Source organism: Taeniopygia guttata, chromosome 4A (assembly GCF_048771995.1).
Source record: "Taeniopygia guttata chromosome 4A, bTaeGut7.mat, whole genome shotgun sequence".
Lineage (NCBI taxonomy): Eukaryota > Metazoa > Chordata > Aves > Passeriformes > Estrildidae > Taeniopygia > Taeniopygia guttata.
In genome coordinates, this window is record NC_133029.1 from 1,614,506 (window position 1) to 1,635,023 (window position 20,518).

At 38.1% G+C, this 20,518-nt stretch overlaps 1 protein-coding gene across 6 annotated transcripts in view; it reads right to left on the reverse strand.

Annotated features, from left to right (window-relative positions):
- Positions 1–20,518, reverse strand: part of DIAPH2 (diaphanous related formin 2) — a 170,455-nt gene that overhangs the window by 92,336 nt on the left and 57,601 nt on the right. For all 6 annotated transcript variants that reach the window (XR_012055916.1, XR_012055915.1, XM_072929021.1 and 3 more), the window contains 5 exons: positions 17,938–18,039; positions 16,471–16,565; positions 14,577–14,678; positions 8,351–8,590; positions 3,534–3,663 (listed from right to left, as the gene is read on the reverse strand). Coding sequence is in view for 4 of the 6 variants with exons in the window: in XM_072929021.1 (XP_072785122.1) it covers positions 3,534–3,663; positions 8,351–8,590; positions 14,577–14,678; positions 16,471–16,565; positions 17,938–18,039 (669 nt within the window). In the remaining 2 variants the exon portion in view is untranslated. The remainder of the gene's footprint in view (positions 1–3,533; positions 3,664–8,350; positions 8,591–14,576; positions 14,679–16,470; positions 16,566–17,937; positions 18,040–20,518) is intronic.

Here is a 20,518-nt window from a genome sequence, read left to right on the forward strand (position 1 = left end):
TTAAATATATCCCACTTTCCCAGTTAATCTCAATTTGCTGTGACTGCACAGCCCAGGGAGTGCCACTGCTGGCAGCCCGAGCAGGAGCAGGATGTGATATCCAACAGATGAAGACACAGCTATGGCTGATGTTTGTGTTTTATTATTTACAGGCACAATGGTTAAATCACAAACTGGGACGTAAAACTGCTCCTCTTAGTATCTAAAATTAAGCTGCTGTTATAAAACACATGGCTAACTTATTTTAATCATCTTAATTTTGTGTGTTACCCTATTTCACTTTTATGATTTCTGAGAGGCTTGACACTCAGGTGAGCCTTAACTTTAAAAACATATTTATTTTCTGAGTCATACTTTTAACCACATGGCTGTCTAGAAATACCTGACTTGTAAGGCACCTCTTGGTTTTGTTTGGAAATTTGACTGAGGCCCAAAATGGGATGGGAATAACATCCCATAATGAGCGGGATAACAAGTGAAGTGAAGGTGCCAATAGAATTGGGTCTGGTTGCAAAGGACAGGGAAAAGGGGGAAAAGAAAAGAAAGGGGGGAAAAAAAGGGAAGGGAAGGGGAAAAGGAAAGGGAAGGGGGAAAGGAAAGGGGGAAAGGAAAGAAAGGGAGAAAGGAAAATTAAGGGGGAAAGGAAAATTAAGGAGGAAAAGGAAAGAAAAGGGGAAAAGAAAAGAAAGGGGGAAAAGGAAATCACTGACATCAAACCATGCACTGCATCACAGCCTTGTGAGTTTTGATTGGTTTTCCTTACACAGTCTGCTTCCAGGAAGAATAAATTATTTCCAATGATCTCTAGATAGTTAATCACTTTGACCTTTGCTTGTATTTTCCAGAATGAAACTGTTTCCTAATTTATTTTTACTTTTCATAAAGCTGCAGGTTGATCTTCCATCTTTAAAAAGATCAACTATTTTATTATACCTTATATCAGATTATTGAAGATTTTAGTACATGCATGGGGAGTTCATCTAATCCTATTGGCCTTTTCATATTAAAATCCAGTTTTATGCTTTATCTCCTCTTTGTTAAAAAGTAAAATATAAAAAATTTAAAAAAAAAAAAAATCAGTCATTGTTCAGATGCTGGTTCCTTATTCTTATATGAAAATTAAGCAGAACAAGATTTTTTTTCCTTTACATGGAAGTGAGAATATGAATCCAAGATTGCAAAGAAGTTGCAGATGCCAAATGCAGCATTTGGAAGGTTATGCACAGTTCAGACTACGAGGCTGCCTCCTGACTAAAAAATACCAGCATCCATCTCAAGTAATGACACTCACCTGCCTGGCTCATAGTTCCTTATTTAAAATTCATGCAGAGATAATATTTGCTGGTAGATTTCTTCCAATTTTATGAATAACTGATGCCAGCATCCTCATATCCAGCCAATTTATTCCAAAAAGAGGCTTCCCACAGGAAAAATAAACCCAACTGTCCATCCCCAAAAAAGCACCAAACAATAAATGGGAAGTGCAAATCTCCTCCATGCAAAGCACTTCCCCTTCCTACACAGAAAAGCAGCACGTGTGGCAGAGCAGATGAACATTACAATTAACCAACCCCCAGAAGCACCATGGGGAGCAGTTGAGGCAACTTGCACAAATCCCATTTATTTTGCCAAAAATCTGCCTTGCTCCAGAAAGCAAAGAAGGGTTGAAAGAGAAGATTTGGTCATTAAAAATGAACAGGAATTTCTGCTCTGCTAGAAGCCAGTGCTGTTTATAGGAAATGCAGCTTTTATCTTACAGAATGCAACAAATTTAACTGGAATAAAATCTTTTTCATATGTATTCTAAGCATCAGAATTATTAGAGGCTTTGCTCCCATTAATATGTTTTCTCTGTTTAGGATGCTACAGCTTAACTAAACTTTACTGACTATTCCAGTTTAATTCCTCAAGTCAACTTACAGAACATCAGAGGCTTTGAAGCAAACTATAAAAATCTCAAAGCTGCAAGGTCAAGTGTCACCCACAGAAGAAAATTCATAAAAGATCATCAAAAGTGCCTGGTAAACCAGAAGACTTTACAAAGAAAGGAAGAAAAAGATGAAAAGTCACCTCCAGAAAAGAATTATCAAGTGGCAGAAAACATTTCTGGCATTTAGATAAGATGCTAAACTGCAACTTGCATAAATAAATTCATTAATATGTTAGCCACAGAATATCCTGAGCTGGAGAGGACTCACAAGGATGACTGAGCCCTGCACAGACACCCCAAAAAACCCAAATCAGCCCCATTTTGTCCAGAGGCACTCAGAGAATGATCAGCAGCAAAGTGAGGCAGGGACACGTTTAATCCACACAAATAAAACACAGGTTATGTGCAGGAAAAAACCAAAAGGTGCATGCAAAGTTTGAGAAACAGCACAAAAAAAAAAAAAAAAAAAAAAAGATAAAAGTATGAAAAAGACAGACACAGAAAAGTGTGAAGCAGTGTGAGGTGAAACCATGGCAGAGCTGGGCTGATGGATGAACTTCCCCAGCTCCTCGGGGACACCAGAGCTCTGCTCCCAGCAGCCAGGAGAACACAAACTGAGAGCAAATGATGAACTAATTAATAAAGTATCCAACAGCTAATCACTGCTCTGAAGAGAGATATTGACTGATAACACCGGAGAAAAGGAGACAAAAATTTCCAGGAGAAAACCTGGACAGGGCTGGTGGAAATGTGCATCCAACTACTTCTGCCCTCTACTTCCCTCCATGTTCTCGTGCTTGCCCAGGTATTTATATTTATATTATTTATATTTATATTTTGTACTGTTATAATTATATGTTTATATTTATCTTCTGATTAAATGAGCAAATTAAAAGTTTGTGTTATCTTCATCTACCACCTACTTCTGCCTCAGCAGAAACCAGCAACAAGGGTGCCAAGCAGCACAGCCTGTGCCACATGAGAATGTGTCCAACAGATGAGTTCAGCTACCACGTCCCCAGCCTGGCCTGCTGGCCAACCAAAAATAATCATTAATTGTGGCCTGTGCAGCACAACTAACCTAGATCTACTCATATGCAGCCTGGGGTTTTTCCAGAGCAAGCTGTTTATTTGCATAAATAATAAATATTCATATTTATTACAGATAATTTTATATTTTATATAATGATACATTTCCTATTTCTATCTTTTATACATAAATAAATATATCTATTTGCATAAATGATAACAAATAAATAGCATAGCTATTTGCTATTCTCTCCCAGGTGTGGAAATGAGGAACTCTCTGTGCTCACTCTTCAGAGGTCTGATGGGACACTCAGCACCACCCTGCACTGCTGCCACAGCACCTCACTGAAATAAATTGGATTATTTTCACAGCCTGCTACAGAAGAAGAGGAGTTGCTCTATTACTGGTTTTCCCTCCTGACTTCTCAGCTCGATAAATACCAGAAAAGCAGAATCCACGTGGATTATCAGTGCTTGCAGGTTACATAATCCCACAATCCCAGATGAAATGCTGCAAGTATTTCATGTCAAAGCAAACAACTCCTGTCTTTAGGTGCTTGGTCTGTTTGCTTACCTTTGCTTGCACTCTCAACGTGCTGCAGTTCATCTGGGAATTTTAAGATGTCCCGGTAATTCTCCTCACAGATTTCTGCCAGAAAATGCAGCAGGGTGGTTTTCTGATCTGATGATTTTGTATCTCGAATCTAAAAAGTGAACACGGGAGAAAACAAAAAGGAAAAAAAATAAATTTCTTAAAATATTTCAGTAATGGGTTGCCTGCAAATAAAGAGATTATTAAAAAAATTAAATTTATTGAATTCCTCATAATTTAGGACTACATAAGAAATCTACCCAATGACATCTTTTAAGAAAGAATGATTAATTTTGATGAGAACAAGATCTGAAGACAGTCCATAAAGTTCTGAGATTTTAGCACTGCCAGTTCAGAATCCCCCAGGTAAAAACCAGCTGTGTACAGAGATTCAACAGAACTGAAATTAGAGCATTCCTTCAGTGCCATAAATGCCAAATCTCTGCAGGAATCCCTGAAATGCTGCATAGCTGGACACCATGCTAACAGCCAGAATTTGCATTTTGACCAAACTAAAGGATCTCCTTGTTTTAAAACAACTATTTTTTTCTTGGAGCAAAATCTAAACCATGCTGTGTTAGGCTAAAGACTTGGAGACCAATTCTATAGAGATACACAAAATAAATGCACCCTGCCTTACCAGATTAGAGAATAACAAAAAAGCAAAGGTAATCCTGGCTGCAGCTAAAGGAAATGTAATGCATCCAGCTGCATTTATGAAAAGCTGCAGGAAAACTCTGCACAATAGGAAGTTACAGGTAAATGGATATTTTTGCTGTTTTTTCGACTGCAGAGGCATTTTTAGTGACCTGAAACAAATCAGTATTCTTGGAAGTGATAGGGCTCTGTTCTCCATTAGCCTGAATGCATGAACTGCTGAAATGAGAGTTTTTAGTTAAAAAAATAAAAATAAAAGTCTTGAACTAGTTACTAGAATAGAGGACCAGTGGCAATTCTCCAGTAACTTTATGGCTAAATCCCATGGCACAGTGCACATGTGTAGACAAAGGAACATCATGAACTTAAGAGAATGAGAGAAGAAATTGAAGACGAAATTTCTGAGTCTGCCCCTTTTTGTGCAGATGTGAAGAAGGGATGTGTGAGCTGATAGAAGATCTGGCAGGAGCAGTGATTCCCTCTTTTTCACAATGGCAGGACAGAGCAGGTGCACGTTAGAGTTTGAGAGGAGCACTCTTCACTTGACAGAGAATTATTAATGCATCTGCAAAGAATTGTTCTAACAGAATTTTACTCATCTAGTACAGTTCTTACACAGAAGTAAGCTACAACATACACAACAAATGAAATAAAGGATTTATTTAAGAAGAATACATAATGCGTGTGTAAAATCTCCTATTTGTTTTCTCATTCTCTAAATCACTTGAAGTTCTAATTCTATAATCCTCATGACAGGCTTGCCATCGATGTTCAATTTAATAGAGGCCTTTCAGCTTTAAGGATTACCCTGTTAGGAATAAATGAGTGCAGTGGAAAAACAGGCTTTTAAAAATATAAGGTATTTAGGCAATTAAGAAAGCAATTTAATTCATACCAATTCAGCGATTAAAGACTAAACAATGCTCAGTAATGGTATGCAGTTAAAGGGCTTTAATGTGTTACATACATAGAAGTTCTTCTGACTTGAAAAAAATAGTAGATTTACTGGCTAAACATCTGCATGGAAAAAAGAAATTGCATTTCAATTTGCCTGTGAACAACAGTAGTGGGATTTGCAGTCTTTGATCTCTCTGACATCATCAAGTGGATAAAGTACTTTTTTTTCTAAATGGACAAAATTATTTTGCTTTCAAATTACAACAGGAACATGTTTTGCCACCAAGAGCAATATCACAACAAGAGTCAGCATTAGCACCTTGTAGTAAACATGTATTTAGATCTTGAACAAACGTATAAAATTCACTTCTTTGGCCCAATCATAAACAAGTCTCTGCTATATTAATCTTTAACACAATGGATGCAGATAGGCCTGCTTGATATTTAGAATCAATATCTGTACTTTAAAAATCAAATCCTAAGCCCACTTGTGTAGTGAAACTTAAGATAGGTGCTGTTTGAGTGTAGTTTAGCACATAATATTTAAATATAAAAATAGAAAAGGAAGGTAGGAACTGGGCAGGTGGCAGCTTGGTTGTGTCTGTATTCACACCCTGCACTTGTATTCAACATACACTCATATTCAATATATGCTCATATTCAGTAACACACCCATTATTTAATTTTTTTTGCATATAAATGCAATACTTTTTATGTTCAGCTATTTACTTGCAGTAATTTTGCCCAATAGATATAACATTCCTTGACTTGTAAAGAACCTAATGGCTTAGCTTGATTTCTGCTGCTCTACACACTCCAGCCAAGTGGATGAAAAGCAAAAAGAGTCTATTAAGTTGTGCTTACAAGACCAGGAGCTGGACTTTGATGAACCTCGTGGGTCCCCTCCAACTCAGAATATTTTATCATTCTATGATTCAGGATAAATTTTTAACACTGTGGTGTTCAAATTTTAAAATACAGGTTTTGAGTCTATCGCCTTTCTTTACCCGAGAGACAGAATTTGGAAATAAATTCAGTTTAAAAATAAATGAAATAAATTGCCAGATCAGTGTGGGCTACAGAAAGCAGCTCCAGCTGAATGCTGAAGCATTAATTTGAGGGTCAAAAGCACGAGATCCATTGCTTGGGAAAGGATTAACAGCCAAGGTACACAGAGCACAACACAGCACAACCACTCAAACCCAGGGAGACAGAGTAAGGTGTTTAATCCTGTAAGCCAGAAAAACACCACCAGAACAAAACTCTCCCTTGGCACAGAGCAAAGCATTTAACCCACACCAATCACACCATAACCCAGTGCCAGCACGGGGCTGGGTTCTCCAGGTGCTTGTGGATGCAGCTCTCAGGTGTGAGGGTTAAACTGGCAGCCAACACAAGGGAAAAATTATGTACGAACCATCACTGGAGTGACACTTTATTATAGCTATAAAAAGGCTCTCTATTGATTTTTATGAGATTATAGACCTTCTCCTATCCTAGAAATCTTTCCCCCCTCCCAGAACAAGGGCTGCCGGACAATAAATGTCCCCTCATCAGTAATGCTCAGAGTGGATAAACAGCTTGTCTTGTTCTATTTGCACTATGGACAAAAAGCAACGTAGCACCACTTAACAGATGAACACACATCGATCCAGCCAGAAGGCTGCAAAAGCTTCACTGGAACTGAGCCCTTGGTCCTCACCTGAATTCAGCACCACAGCACCAGCAGCTGTACCTGCACATCCCGAAAACAAACCTCTTCCCTTTCAGTTCCCCTCCCACAGAGCAGAATTTGGGAACTCCTGCTGCACTGGGGGTTCAGAAAGCAGCTGGATCCTCTGGAGGTATTAAACAGCAAACTTCACCTTTAGTGGATTACTGCAGCACCTCCCTCAGCCTGAGCACTTTTCTGCTGTATTTCTATTTTCACAGAGCATTCCAAGCTCGGGCAGTGAAGATGCTCTGGTGCAGGCCCAGGAAGAGCTGCTCTCCCTGGCCACTCATGATACATCCCAGGAACTCTGATGCTGATGTCTCTTATTTGAACAAAACTAAGTTCTCTGCCTTCTGCCAAAGGTTGTTTACCTCTACAACCAAAGGTTGTAGATGATTTCTGTCTTCAATAACATAATACACTGCAATACAAAATCCAGAGATGATCTGTTTTTTAGGATTTGCAATTACTCCTCAGTCATTAGTCTTCTGCCTCAGTCCAGGCAGGAAGGAGTTGTGCTTTATTTTATCATGTTTAAATAAAAGTTTTATCCAAAACAGATCTCTGTGTATGAAATAACCAGCTCAGTAATAAAATTATTTTCCAAAACCAAATATTTATCCCAGATCAATACTTGCCTTTTTACTTCTTTTTTTTTTTTTTTTTTCAGAGTGGATAATGTAAGTACTGCATCCAGTAAACAGACAATTAATTTTAAGATTGCTCAAGAAACAAGCAAAAAGAAAAAAATCAATACAAAACTCTGGTTGCAATGAAAAGAATTAGGATTCCTCATCATCAAGTGTGTGTATTTTGCACATAGATTTGTGTACACAGACATCTTCCACCTCGCTGACAGCTGACTCAAAAAAATAATAAAGTTCTATTATCATGGGCAGAAAGTCCACTAAATGATAGTCACTGGTCTAAAAAAGGAGTTATTATAACTATATAACTATAGTTATAATATAGCTATAAAAGGAGTTATTATAACAAAATGCAAAATAAAGGCTTCCAAATTCTACTAGACAAGCTTGAAAGCTGAAATACATTCCTCAGGAGCAAAAAATAAAGATACCTTCAAATTCCCCAAGGAATGTTGGGAATGCTCCCTGTGTACTTCCTGCCCATGACCAAACACAGAGGTGCAGTCAGTTTGATGAGCTAGCAAAGCATTTGGTTGAGATACATTTTGTCTGAATATATCCATAGCTAAAGCAATTGCAAAAGCAATAGGTGTCTTAGGTAGAATTAGTATTGGTGTTTTAAGTGGAAGAGCTACAACCATTGGAGTTTATTGAAATGACAGCTGGAAAAATCAATAGTCCAAGACTCGTATTGTTGTCTTTACCTGTAATTAAAAATTCTTGTCTTTGTTGTGATTTGTTAATCAGACCTGTAGGTATAGATTGATAACAGAAATTTTCCAAAAGCCATGTGAATGGTGCACATGGCAGGTCAGTGAGTGAAGCTTGCCCTGCTTTGGGCTCTTCCTCCCGAGGGCCGAGTTTCACCTGGGGGTTGCGCTTACCTTGCAGAGAAAGCTGATGTTGAAGCCCAGAGACTGAGCGTTCCTGGAGCCAGAGTTCATGTAGTTGCCCAGGAACAGCACCAGCTCCAGCAGCTTGCTGAAGCTCTCGCTCTTCTTGAGCTCCTCGCAGGCCAGGGTCACGGCCATGATGTCGGGTTTGATGTTGTTGACGTGCTCCTCGAACATCAGCCGGAACAGGATCCCGTTGAGGCGCGCGCGCAGCATCTTCACCGAGCTCATCTGCAAGGACACAGCAAACACAGCCCACCAAACGCTGAGCCTCAGCAAAGCTCACGCTCAAACCCTGTTCTGTGCTGTGCAGCCAGCAAACCCACAGCTCCTGCGTGTTTTCACTGCCCGCCCTGCATTTCCCAAGCACCGCTGTGCTTCACACACTTGGCCAAAGACAGCACAGCACTCTTTCCTTCCTGCTCTGATTGAAACGTAAATTTTAAGGAATTTAGAGATTTTAGAGGAGCTAAGATTTTAGTTAGAAATAATCCTTACTAGAGTTTATTAAAATAAATGAATAGGCCTTGATGAAGTTAAGAGTTAGTAGTTAACTAATAATTGATTGTTTTTCAGCACAATGTTTAGTTAGCTGGGTTTATAATGAAGAATACACAAACTGACAAAGAGATTTTAGGAACATAAGACAATTGTGGCCTCCTCTGTTCTGAAACCAACTGAAGACAAGGAATGGGAGTTCTACCAAGAGTTCATTTGTCATATTGGCATTGAAAAGGTAGAAAGGTCAGAACGAGGAAAACTTCATTGACTTCCTCATTTTGGGACCCCTCCCCATGAAAGGGACACCGACCCATTTAAAGGGACAAACCTCACATGCTGAATGGCCTTTGAAGTGATCAGCATACGAAGTGAGGAATGGAATGTACCAAAATGATGAATATGGATTTGTATTTTGGGTATTCAATACTTGTATGGATAAAAAGACTCTGTAATCACCTGGAAGGTGTGGTGTGGATTTGGGAGCGATCCCACACACAATAAACACACACTTTCTAATTTTAAACTGTTAGAGAGTTTTTGTCCCTCACAGTTGGATATCAGTGCTAGATTAATATCCATATTTTTTAATAAATCATGATAACAGAAACTTGGCCAAAGACAGCACAGCCCTCATTCCTTCCTGCTCTGATAAAAAGATGGCAGGTTATAAATCCTGACCTTGTAACATGCCAAATGACAGAGATACTGAAAATAATCCACAATGCTGATTCGTTAATTTAAATCCCCAAGATCAAATTCACTAGTTAGGTAACAAAATATGGCCGTGTCTGTCATATTTTGCACGAGTGATCAGAGTTATTTCCTCCCACTTAGCACACCGTAATTCACAAGAGGGATTTAAATTAGTAAAAAAAGATGTACTGAGCATTGTTAAACCACTTGAAATTTTTAATTTAATTGCAAGAATGGTTATGTTGCAAATCTATCTCATTTTACTTAGCAGAACACAGGAAGATTTCTTCCCCAGTGTATTCACCATCAGGAGTGTTCCTGAAGCATTTAGCCAGAAAAGCTTTGCTATGTGACAAATCACAGATCTTGACCAGCAAAACAGGAAGATTTTGATGTGCTCCTGTCTCTGTTGGCCAAAATTTGGCCATGGTCCTTTAAAGAACCACAATTTTTCTAGCAGTGCTATCTCCCAACAGCTACCAGAAGCAGCAGCAATAACTTTCACAGGAAGGACTGGAGTGGCCTGAATAATAATGAATTCATTCTAAAATGAACATAAACATGAAGGCGCTCCAGATGGTCTCAAACAATTCCTATGATCAGGCTGGAACAAGGAAAAGGAAAGGATCAGAAAAGAAGCATTTCAGCAGAACTAGTGATCTTTTTTTATAAATCTCCATTGTCACAAATTTCTCTCTGAGCCTCTATAAGCCAAAATCATTGAAAGTCTTGAAACATTATTCTTCTAATCATCCTGCATTTCAGAAATATCATACTGAAAACATCTGCCTTGAAAGGACCTACTTACACTAATCTGCAGTAGATGGAAATTAAAATTAATCACATAATTTGCTTTAACTTTTGTAGAACAATCTCCAATTGCTGTTTTTACTCAAAATGGCACAGAAAAAAATTGTTGAAAGCTTTAGATCCCAAAACCAAAGTGCAACAAAACATGTACAAGCCCACAGGAGAGTGAGACATAAACATTTGTGAAGAATAATCCTTAAACTTCAGAGAGGTGTCCTTTATTTAATACTGTGTAGTGTCATGGAACATTGATCATTTATTAGGTTTTGACCACCAACACAGCAGTAAGTTTTAATTCCAGTCCCTGACCTACATAATATTTTAAAACTATCTTGATAATTTCCTGAGAGCTGTTTCATGTGGGTTCTTTCCTTAAAAGTAGAACATTTTTATACACATAAAAATGTGTATATTCTACTGTATATTCTATTGTATATTTTGTGTATTTTATACACATAAAAATGTGTATATTCTACTGTATATCCTACTGATGCCCTTTAGGTATCAGTAGAAGATGGCCACAAGTACCATTTTAGTTCCTCCTGCCCCACCCTGCCCTGATTTCCCCTTTTTGTGGGCCTGTTCCTAAATCCACGTGTTCAGTGGCAGAGAAGGAGGGATCACATTCTGAACTTGGAGCAATCTCCTAGAACCAGGAAAGGAGCAAAGCCTACATTCACTTGGAAAGCTCAAATTCTTTATGGCTCTAAATAAAATTAGTGTCAAAAGCATGTAAGAAATGAAACATTACAACAGCAAGCACTGGCTTCCCCTGCAAACAGTTAAAGAGGCAAGAAAATGGATATTTCTTTTCCAGCTGACTGTCAGTGATGGGCTGCATGTCATTATTTCCCCTTCTGGGCTCTCATAAAGGTCTTGTCTGAACTCTCTACCTAATCAAGTTCTTTATTCAGTTCTTTATGCTTTATTATCATCATTCAATTCTCAAGTCCTGTATTAAAACAAGGATCAAAGGCTATTGGAGAAAGGCAAAAAGCACAATTAAATTTGCCTCACTTCCTAAGAAAAAGCTGACATTCCTCTAATAAAAATTTGTCAACTTACTAAGGCAACTTAGCCTCTTACCTATGTTATATTAAAGTTTACTTTTTTTCCCCTGGAAACGTTCTAGGAAGATTAATTCTGCAGCAGCTCACAAAATTACAATGAGGCCAAACAAGCAGCCAATAAATTCAATTTAAAAGACTGACTGACTGTAAACCAATGGAGGTGCAATAAACTTGCACAATTCTCCCCACTTTGTCTGCCCCCCAGCCAGGACTGCTCACGACAGGGTTACACAGGGAAAAAAGGGTCACAGGATATGCAAGTTTATACAACTCCTCAGCCAAATTTATGCTTTTGTGACACTAAAAACGTTCAGCTGGCACTGAAGTGGAAATGCAGTTCCTTACTGGAGCTGCAGCTGTTCCCATATCACACACAAATGAACTCTGGAGCACAAGGTTTAATTTACATGTGGAGCCCAGGTAAAACACTGCCTAGCTGGGGCAGTCACACAGCTGATTAGTTCATCTGTTTTTCTTGCCTTACTTCAACATCAGTGCAAACTTTCCTTGACAGGAAGTTGTGATGCCTTTTTGATCCCAGGATATAGCTTCAAAAATTCCAATAACTAATTAGAATATATAATTGATTTTAACATTTCATCTAAATGAAAATGCAGTTCCAAATTTCATTTACATATCAGCTGAATTTTAAGTTAATTGGTTCCTTCAAATAAGTTAATCTTTTACTAAGTACGGCTTTTCTACATGAATTTTAAGTAACTTATTCCAGCCTTTATTAAATTTGATGGGCAAAGTGATTATCCAATTAACATATCTTAATAATTAACACACCTAAACCTACATAAAAATAAGGGGACACATATTAAATATTATTTAAGGTAGTCTGTCTTCTATTCCTAAAGCCAAGGTTAAGATGATTATTAATGAGAAACTCAAAAATTAATTTGACACATTGGAAAAAAAGAACTTCAGTCACGAATTTAAGTTCAGCTGCATTTCTTCCACTTTAATGGCCAGTTCCATGATATCATAATCAGAAACAAAGTCAGCATTTTAGCACCAGTAATGCAGTTAGAGGCCTCTAGAAATAAGACAGAAGCAGGACCCATAAGGCAAAGCACTGGTTTTTATTAAAGCAGATGGCAAAGCTGAATAAGCAAACAAGCTTCAGGAAACTTGGTTCCTTCGTAAGGCAAACAGCACCATTTGGAGATGTTTGATTAAGCAGTTTTTGCTAATTAATGTTGCATTAAATACTTGGAAACTCTCTCAACTTCCTCTAGTCAGTGTTTCCTCAGAAACACCAATCTGTGGAACAGTGCCCACACTGGGACTGCTGGAAATAAAGGAACTTGGATGGCTTTTAACTGACCAGAGGAAAAGCCCAGGGTTGCTCCAGTTCCACTTTGGTTTTACCTCCACCTTGCCTGTTTCCACTGAGCGTTTCCCTTCAACACACTCCAGATATCCTCCCTGCACAAAACCCAAGGAATTTCTCACTTTGACAAAAATTTCTCACTTCTGTCCCCCTAGTTATGGCCATAAATCGATGTAAATATAAAACAATATATAATATATGCATATATCACGATACACATATTCATAGATAAGTTTTGACCTGTCTAAAGATATAATACATATGTTTATATTTTAAATATATATGCATGCTACTATTGCTTCAAAGAAAGCAGCAAATATGTATTTATAGAGATTTTTAGCTTGTTACAGATCAATAAATGGCAATGTTTTACTTCTTGCAGCAAAGCTAAGTAATGTGTCCTACTTCTTCTAAAATTCCTCATATTTGTTTGGAAATAAAAGATTTTTTTGAACTTTATGCCATTTATTAAAAAAAAAAAAATCAATAGGCTAGAGTTTTTCAAAAGAAGCCATTGATATCTTTAATTTTCTAAATCCTCTCCAAAAATCTCATTAGGACAAATAATATTCTGTTACTTCCCCAACTGAAAAATAATTTTTTAAAAAAAAGCACTCAAAAGGCACTTCTGAAGCCAAATTATGCTCAAATCAGAGCTTTTCAGTAAGAAAGTCTTTTAAGAGGCCTCTATTTCTGTTTTAATGCATTTTAATGTACATAATGCCTTAAAAATCCAGCAAGAGCAACCGTGGCTCCTGTGGAGCTGGGGATAAATCCTGAGCACGTTACAGAGGCTCTCAGCAACATTTTAATCTCCTGGGCTGAGGAAGGGAAGTGAAAACAGGAGCTCATTTGCCTAAAGACTCCCGAGGTCTTTGGAAGACCAGGAGCAGAAAGTGATTCCCAAGGGCTGGAACAGAACTCAGAACTCAGTGTGCCACCATTAAAGAATTTCTGCAAATGCTGGAATTTCCTTCCAAGAGAGGCCCCAGCCATTCTGCTAGCCCTGCTCTTAAATAGATCCAGATTTCAATCAAGTTGATCTCATTTAGTTCATGGTATTCAAAGAAAGGTGGAGCTCTGGTTTATTTATTTCTCTTTATTGGTCCTAACTCACTGTATTTTGTTTTTAAATCAAAATAATGACATGCTTTACTTTTGAATAGCTTGCCAAACAGATATTTAGCTGAAAGGAGCAGAACACAAGCCACAATTTTAATTCTAGTATAAACTCACACCTCTCCTTGAGCCATTTTGCACGTTTGTGTTTGTATAAATACAGATGTTTTATATCTGTATGCATACATCCATATAAAATATAGATATGGACATAATAACTCTTTCAGCTGTTTACAGGTTTTGATACAAAACAAATTTATCAGATTTCTCAATGTCAGGGGGTAAATGGGTCTTCCATGGGCTCTTGGAAATTTATCTGCTTGAAGGCAGAGGGTCCTTCAGAATTGTTTAATAAACATCCAAGGCAAGAGAGGCAGACAAAGAATTGGTTGGCATGCTGCACTGTAATTCCTCCCTGAAAAGCAGCCAGAAGCACAGAACCAGAGGGGAGCACACAGGAAAGGACCTGAGGATGATCTGCCCCAGTCTGGCTGCTCACAGCCCTGCCCAGGCTGCCCTAATACAAATTAAATTTCTTGATTACTACTCATCAGGAAAGAGGAACTCTGTTTCCTACTGCAGGTCTTGCAAAAACACTAACAAAAAGATTTTGTTCCTAAATTTGTTTCTTTTTATGTGCCAAAAAGGAACTCTGCAGTTAATCAATCCTTGCACCAATACATACCACAACTCCAAATTGCTCTGGCTCGGCGAGATCGTTGTATTCATCTTTTAATTCAGCTAAGGCATTGAGCTCTTTCTGCTCAGGAAGATTCTTCACCAGGTTCTAAAATAAACAAGGCATTATATCAAATTTGTTACATTAAACTACCTAAGATATTAAAAATAACACACTTAAAATACCACAACATGGAAATGCACGAGGAAATTACGGGACGTTTATTTTATTTACACAGCCTTAACATTATATAAACATCAAATCAAAGCAGCAATTATTTAATACAGACATCAACTGCTCTGCTGCAGTCTCTGATTTGAAGAATGTATTAGAAGGTTGCAGTATCATTTTTCAGGGTCTGACAGCATCAAGGAGTTTTGTCTCTCTACAATCTCCTTTTGCCCTAATGGTTGCATCTTGCTCATTAAATATCAATCAAGAAATAACTGGTCTGTGTAAAACATGACAAAAGTAGCAAAAAAAAAAAAATTACAGTCATTAGACATTCAAAATATCTGTGCACAAAGTACACTTTAAAATACTTTACAAAGAAAAGGTCAAAACCCCAAAATTGTACAGATCTTTTGGATGGCAAATATACAGGAACTCAGGCAAAAGTTCAATTTGCTTATCCATGTCCCCAAAGAAAATTGTGAATTATTTTATGATCTTAAGGTGTCAATATACAGATATGATAATATTTCTATTAAGACTGAATAATATTATGTGTTAAGAAATACTCAATAGAAGTGTAGATTTGCATTTAAAATATAATATTTTTTAAACAATGCATTAAAATATTGCATTTTTAAAGTGTAGATTGTATTTAATATGTAATGTTTTCATATCTACACAAGTTGAAATCCAAGCAATAATGTATTTGTAGTAGAGGAGATCAATATGAAACTGCTTTGCACTTCAGCTGTCCAAGGTGGGGTTGCTCCTTGATTTTTGATTTTACTAAACCTGAAGGTTTCTTAATCATCTGATCTGGCATCTCTGATCAATAAACCAAGTCTTCAATAAAATTAGGGCTTTGCACCTATTCTCAAATATTGAGGCAACTCAGTTTAGACCAGAGTCCAGAATAACCATTTTGCAGGTCCAAAAAAGGAAGAAATTAATTTAGAAAACCTTGGGGGAATGGGTCAAAAGTACAAACAGGAGACAGGGATGGATGAAAGGATAAATCCAGGCCCAGTGTGGCAGCAGGGATTTGCAGGATTTCAGATTTGCAGGAATCTGTGTATGATGTTAAATAAAACTCCAGCAGCACTGCTGGGCTGCCAAATCTCTGTGACTTTTGGGGTTTCGTGGCTCTCTGCTGCACTGTCACTCCTCAGAGGCTCTCCTGCTCTCCTCCTACAGGGAGCAAATCACAGAGGGACGTACAGAAGTTCTATTCCATCCTTTCTACTCCCCAGCTGAGAGATTTGGGGCTCAAAATGAGACTAAACCAGCCTGAGAGGAGATTTGCAGAGAGGTTTTGCAGTGTCCTGGAATTGCAGGGAATTTTGCAGTTCAGGAATTGCAGTGTCCTGAAAAGTTCAGGGGGTTTCATCCCTCACTAGAGACAGGCAGAGCTGTTTCCACAAGAAACTTCATTATGCACCAGCCTGAATCATCTTCATCTTCTCTTCAAAGCTGAAACACTAGAATTTTCAAAGATTTCCTTTTGAAAGGGGAAATTCCCAGGAATTCTTTTATTAACTGTGGCTTTGAAAGGCAGTTTTAGTGCTACACGTGGCCATATTCAAAAGCAGAAGTGAAATCAATGGAACAGGAAACACGACTGATACCCTGCAGCTGATGCCCTGTCCTGCTCTCAAATTCTTACTCCTTCCTGCCATTTGCACATGGAAAAGGAGCTATAACCAAAAGCAGAGGCATTTTCACATACCTGAATCAAGGATTCACTCAGCTTCTCCTCATCAACCTCTAAAATGATATTTTTTATTTCTTCGTAAGGCAAACGGAAGGAACCCAAAAATATTGCTGAAATTCAGTAATACATCATTAGAATCAAAAAGGTCAGAAAAGATTGATATACAAAGGCAAACCATTTCTAGTAACCTAAAAAAACCACATCTTCATCTAAATTGTTTCACAGTTAAGAAGCCTCCTATATAAACAAATGCTACATAGGCACACTATTGCAGTTTGACTTTCCTTTCTAAGAAATGAAATTATGACAACAATTCTAACTTTTAAATCAGCCTCAGTTGCTCCCTAGCAATGTTACTTCCCAATAAAGTTTTATCTTTATGAATGACATCTGCATTCCTACTTAAGCAGACCTGCTCAGCCAATAATAGATCTCTTTATCCATTACCATTACTGCTTCCATAACCAGGTATGAATTGCTGTACTGCACTTACAATTGGGTCAATGATATTTATGTGATATTTCAGAAAAGATTTTGCATCAAAGTGGTAATGAAGAGCTGGGCAAAGTAAGAAAAATGCCCTAACACTACCACTTTTAGGTTAACTGAACTTATACAAGAGACACACATAATGCAAACCCTTCAAAGATGGAGCTCTCAAAGCAATTTCATCTCAGAATGTTATAAAATCTCAAGAGAGCCCCATTCAGTAAACTACAAAGAATTCTTAACAGATGGATCAGCATAACGTTGTTAAAAAGTGCTTTATATTCAGCCTAACAACTACAGCTGATTATCCTGCATCCATGCTGTCAAAATCTGAAGTTTTCTATCAACTGTGTCATAGTTCATTTTCTGCTCGTGCATGTGGCACTAAACAATGTCCACATTTGGGTTTACACACTTATTTGCCATGGGCACAGTTGGACTAGTGACATTTATGGTGTTTCTGATTCAAATCAAAGACTCTACTACATTTGATGTTGGATTTCCCTCCATAATTAAGGAGGAAAGAAGCAAGTTGGGCTGGTTTTGTTACCATTTGTAGCAGCAGTGCCTGCACCTCTGCAGCCTATCTAGTAATATTTTCCCTTGAAGCTCTAATTTTTCACTGCTCTGACCCAAGGAACAATCAGGAATGGCCTCCAAACCCCACTCACACCGTGCTCTGCCCAAATTAGTGATCATTTAATTGCACTTCCAGTCACGAGCAGTTAATTTTGACAGTAAATTGAGGAAATTAACTGACAAAAACCCCAGTAACTCATTACATCATTTTTCCATGTTACTTTTTTTCATTTTTCCCAAATTATATTGTGAATTCAGAACGTGTATTTAAACCCCACGGAATGGAAGGCTCATGTTCAAATCAGCAGTTTTTGGAAAAAGCAATTGCAAGTGTAAACAAAGAAAGATAATTTATGAACAGTGAGGTGTAGATGCTACTTAAGACATTGACATCCCGCCCTTCACATCACTTACATAAATTTTGTGCAGATTTTCCATCCAAAACTCTTAATTCTTTGATCTTCTTCTTTGACTGAGCTGCTTTCTTTTCTTCTGATTCTTCTACAGGCTTTTTGGCTGGAAAGAAGGTATTTATTAAATTCTATTCATTATTACAAGAGTTCCATCTTAGCTAACAGCAAGTCCATTAGCAAGCCATAATAATACATCTTGTACAATCAGTTCAAGGCCAAGTGACTGCACTGCCTGCACCTACTGTAAAATATCCAAACAAAGGAAATGTCCAAAACTGAAAGGAGCAAGAAATAAAAATATGACAATGAACAATTTTCCCAAGCACTATCAAATAATATTTATGTATTTTAACCCCATGAAATTTCACTTCAGCTCCAATTCACTGCAAGCATTTTTAAAAATACAGAGATTTGGTGTTACCTCGAAGCACATGAGTGCCCTCTATTGAAATATTAATAATATTTGTAAGTTCTTCATCCAAAGCCAACAACAGAAATCATTTGATATCTATCGCACTGAACAAAGGTATGTTTTCATTAATTATTTGTGTTGTCAGTAGTTAAGAGCAAAACTAAGAAAACAGTGTATATTTGAAAGTGATTTATTTTAAATTAGCAAGATTCACTAGTTTCATATTCAGCACTTTAAATTATATGGAAAGAAATGTGGCATTGGAGTACCTAAAATATAAGCTGATTTTTTGCATAATTTAAAACAGTCAATTTTTGCAGAATTTTCTTAAGCATTAAGTAAACCCATTAACAAGGATTTATTTCCTTTTAAATATCCCATAACATATTTGGCACTGAAGGAATAGAATCTTAATGTGCTTAACATTAATTGAACTTAATGAATATTTTAAGTCATTCAAAAGTAACTGAAAACCTGGAAAGTCAAATTAAGATGAAGTTTCAAGCAGGCTGAATACGGTTTTGTTCTCTGAGCACTATTTTTTGTTGCTCTGTAATGAGCCATCATGGGTTTAATTGCAGGTATTTCTTAAGGAAAAAATGTTAATTTTCAGTGTGAAGAGTAGCATAAAACTTCAGTTTCAATCTTTTTAATAAAAAAAAAAATAAAAGAATGTAGAAACAAGGTATTTATCTCCTTACATCCATTACCACCAGGAAAACATCTGGCACAAAGGAATTCTGCTGGGTTTGTAGCCCTGAATAATCAGTTTCTCTTGGCCATGCTCATGCCAGCACTAACTGAGCCAGTAGCAGGCAGTGCCCTCAGCCCCAGCTACCTCTAAACAGCCTGAATCAGAGAAAAGTGAACAAAAATGATCCAACACCAAAGCAACACTTGCTCTCCCCTTGCCTTCCCTCCCCTGCAGCACCAGCAGCCACCCCCAGCACTGACCCCAGCTCCTTCTAAAATCCCAAAGTGCCTCTTCAGCCACTAATCAGGCCCTCAGCACTAATTGCTCTCAATTAAACCAGGAAATAACACCAGGTGCTCAACAACACAAACAAAAAACCACCCAAGAGTTAAAAATTACTGTCCCATGGGGAGGCAACAAACATTTTGAGTTCTGTTCTGTACAGCACAGAGAAAGGCTGGGCTTGTGTCTGCTGAGACAGATGAGGAGTGATTCAAGAAGATGAGTGACCCACTGCAAACTCCAGAAGATGAGTGACCCACTGCAAACTCGAGAAGATGAATGACCCACTGCAAACTCCAGAAGATGAGTGACCCATTGCAGACTCCAGAAGATGAGTGACCCACTGCAAACTCCAGAAGATGAGTGACCCACTGCAAACTCCAGAAGATGAGTGACCCATTGCAAACTCCAGAAGATGAGTGACCCATTGCAAACTCCAGAAGATGAGTGACCCACTGCAAACTCCAGAAGATGAGTGACCCACTGCAAACTCCAGAAGATGAGTGACCCATTGCAAACTCCAGAAGATGAGTGACCCATTGCAAACTCCAGAAGATGAGTGACCCATTGCAAACTCCAGAAGATGAGTGACCCATTGCAAACTTGATCAGTCCAAGAGTCAAACCCTGCAAGAGTTCAACCCCCAAAGCATGCCCACCCCAAACAGGGTCCCAGGCTGCTCTCAGGACTGGGAGCACCAAGGGCAAACCTGCATAAAACACACACCCAGCTCCTCGGCTTGCAGACTGCACAAGTAACAGTGTAAAAGAAAACAAGAGTAATAAATGTTTTTCTTTTACCAAATATCACCTCCCAGAAAGGAAACTTTCTTCCTACAGTGGTAATTCACACCAGTCAGAAAGAGCAAGTGACAAACACCTCTGCGAGCAGAAGTTCAAGGGCAATGCAAAACAGGTATTAAGCGATTCAGCTGCTACAGTATCAAAAAAGGAAAAGTGGTTTGGGGTTTAAACACAATATTTGATAAGCAGACATGCAGAGGGTGAGCTGAGGAAGAATTCACAACAGGAACTGTGCCTGTACAGGGCACAGGAGGAGTTTCCTTCATCACCTTCCCCACCTGTGTGCAGGTGCACTCCTCTGCTGCCTGTAAAATCAGGAGCTACATTTAAACCAGAGCAGATCACACATTCCAAAGGTAACAAACCACAGCTACTCTGACCTATTCGGGCC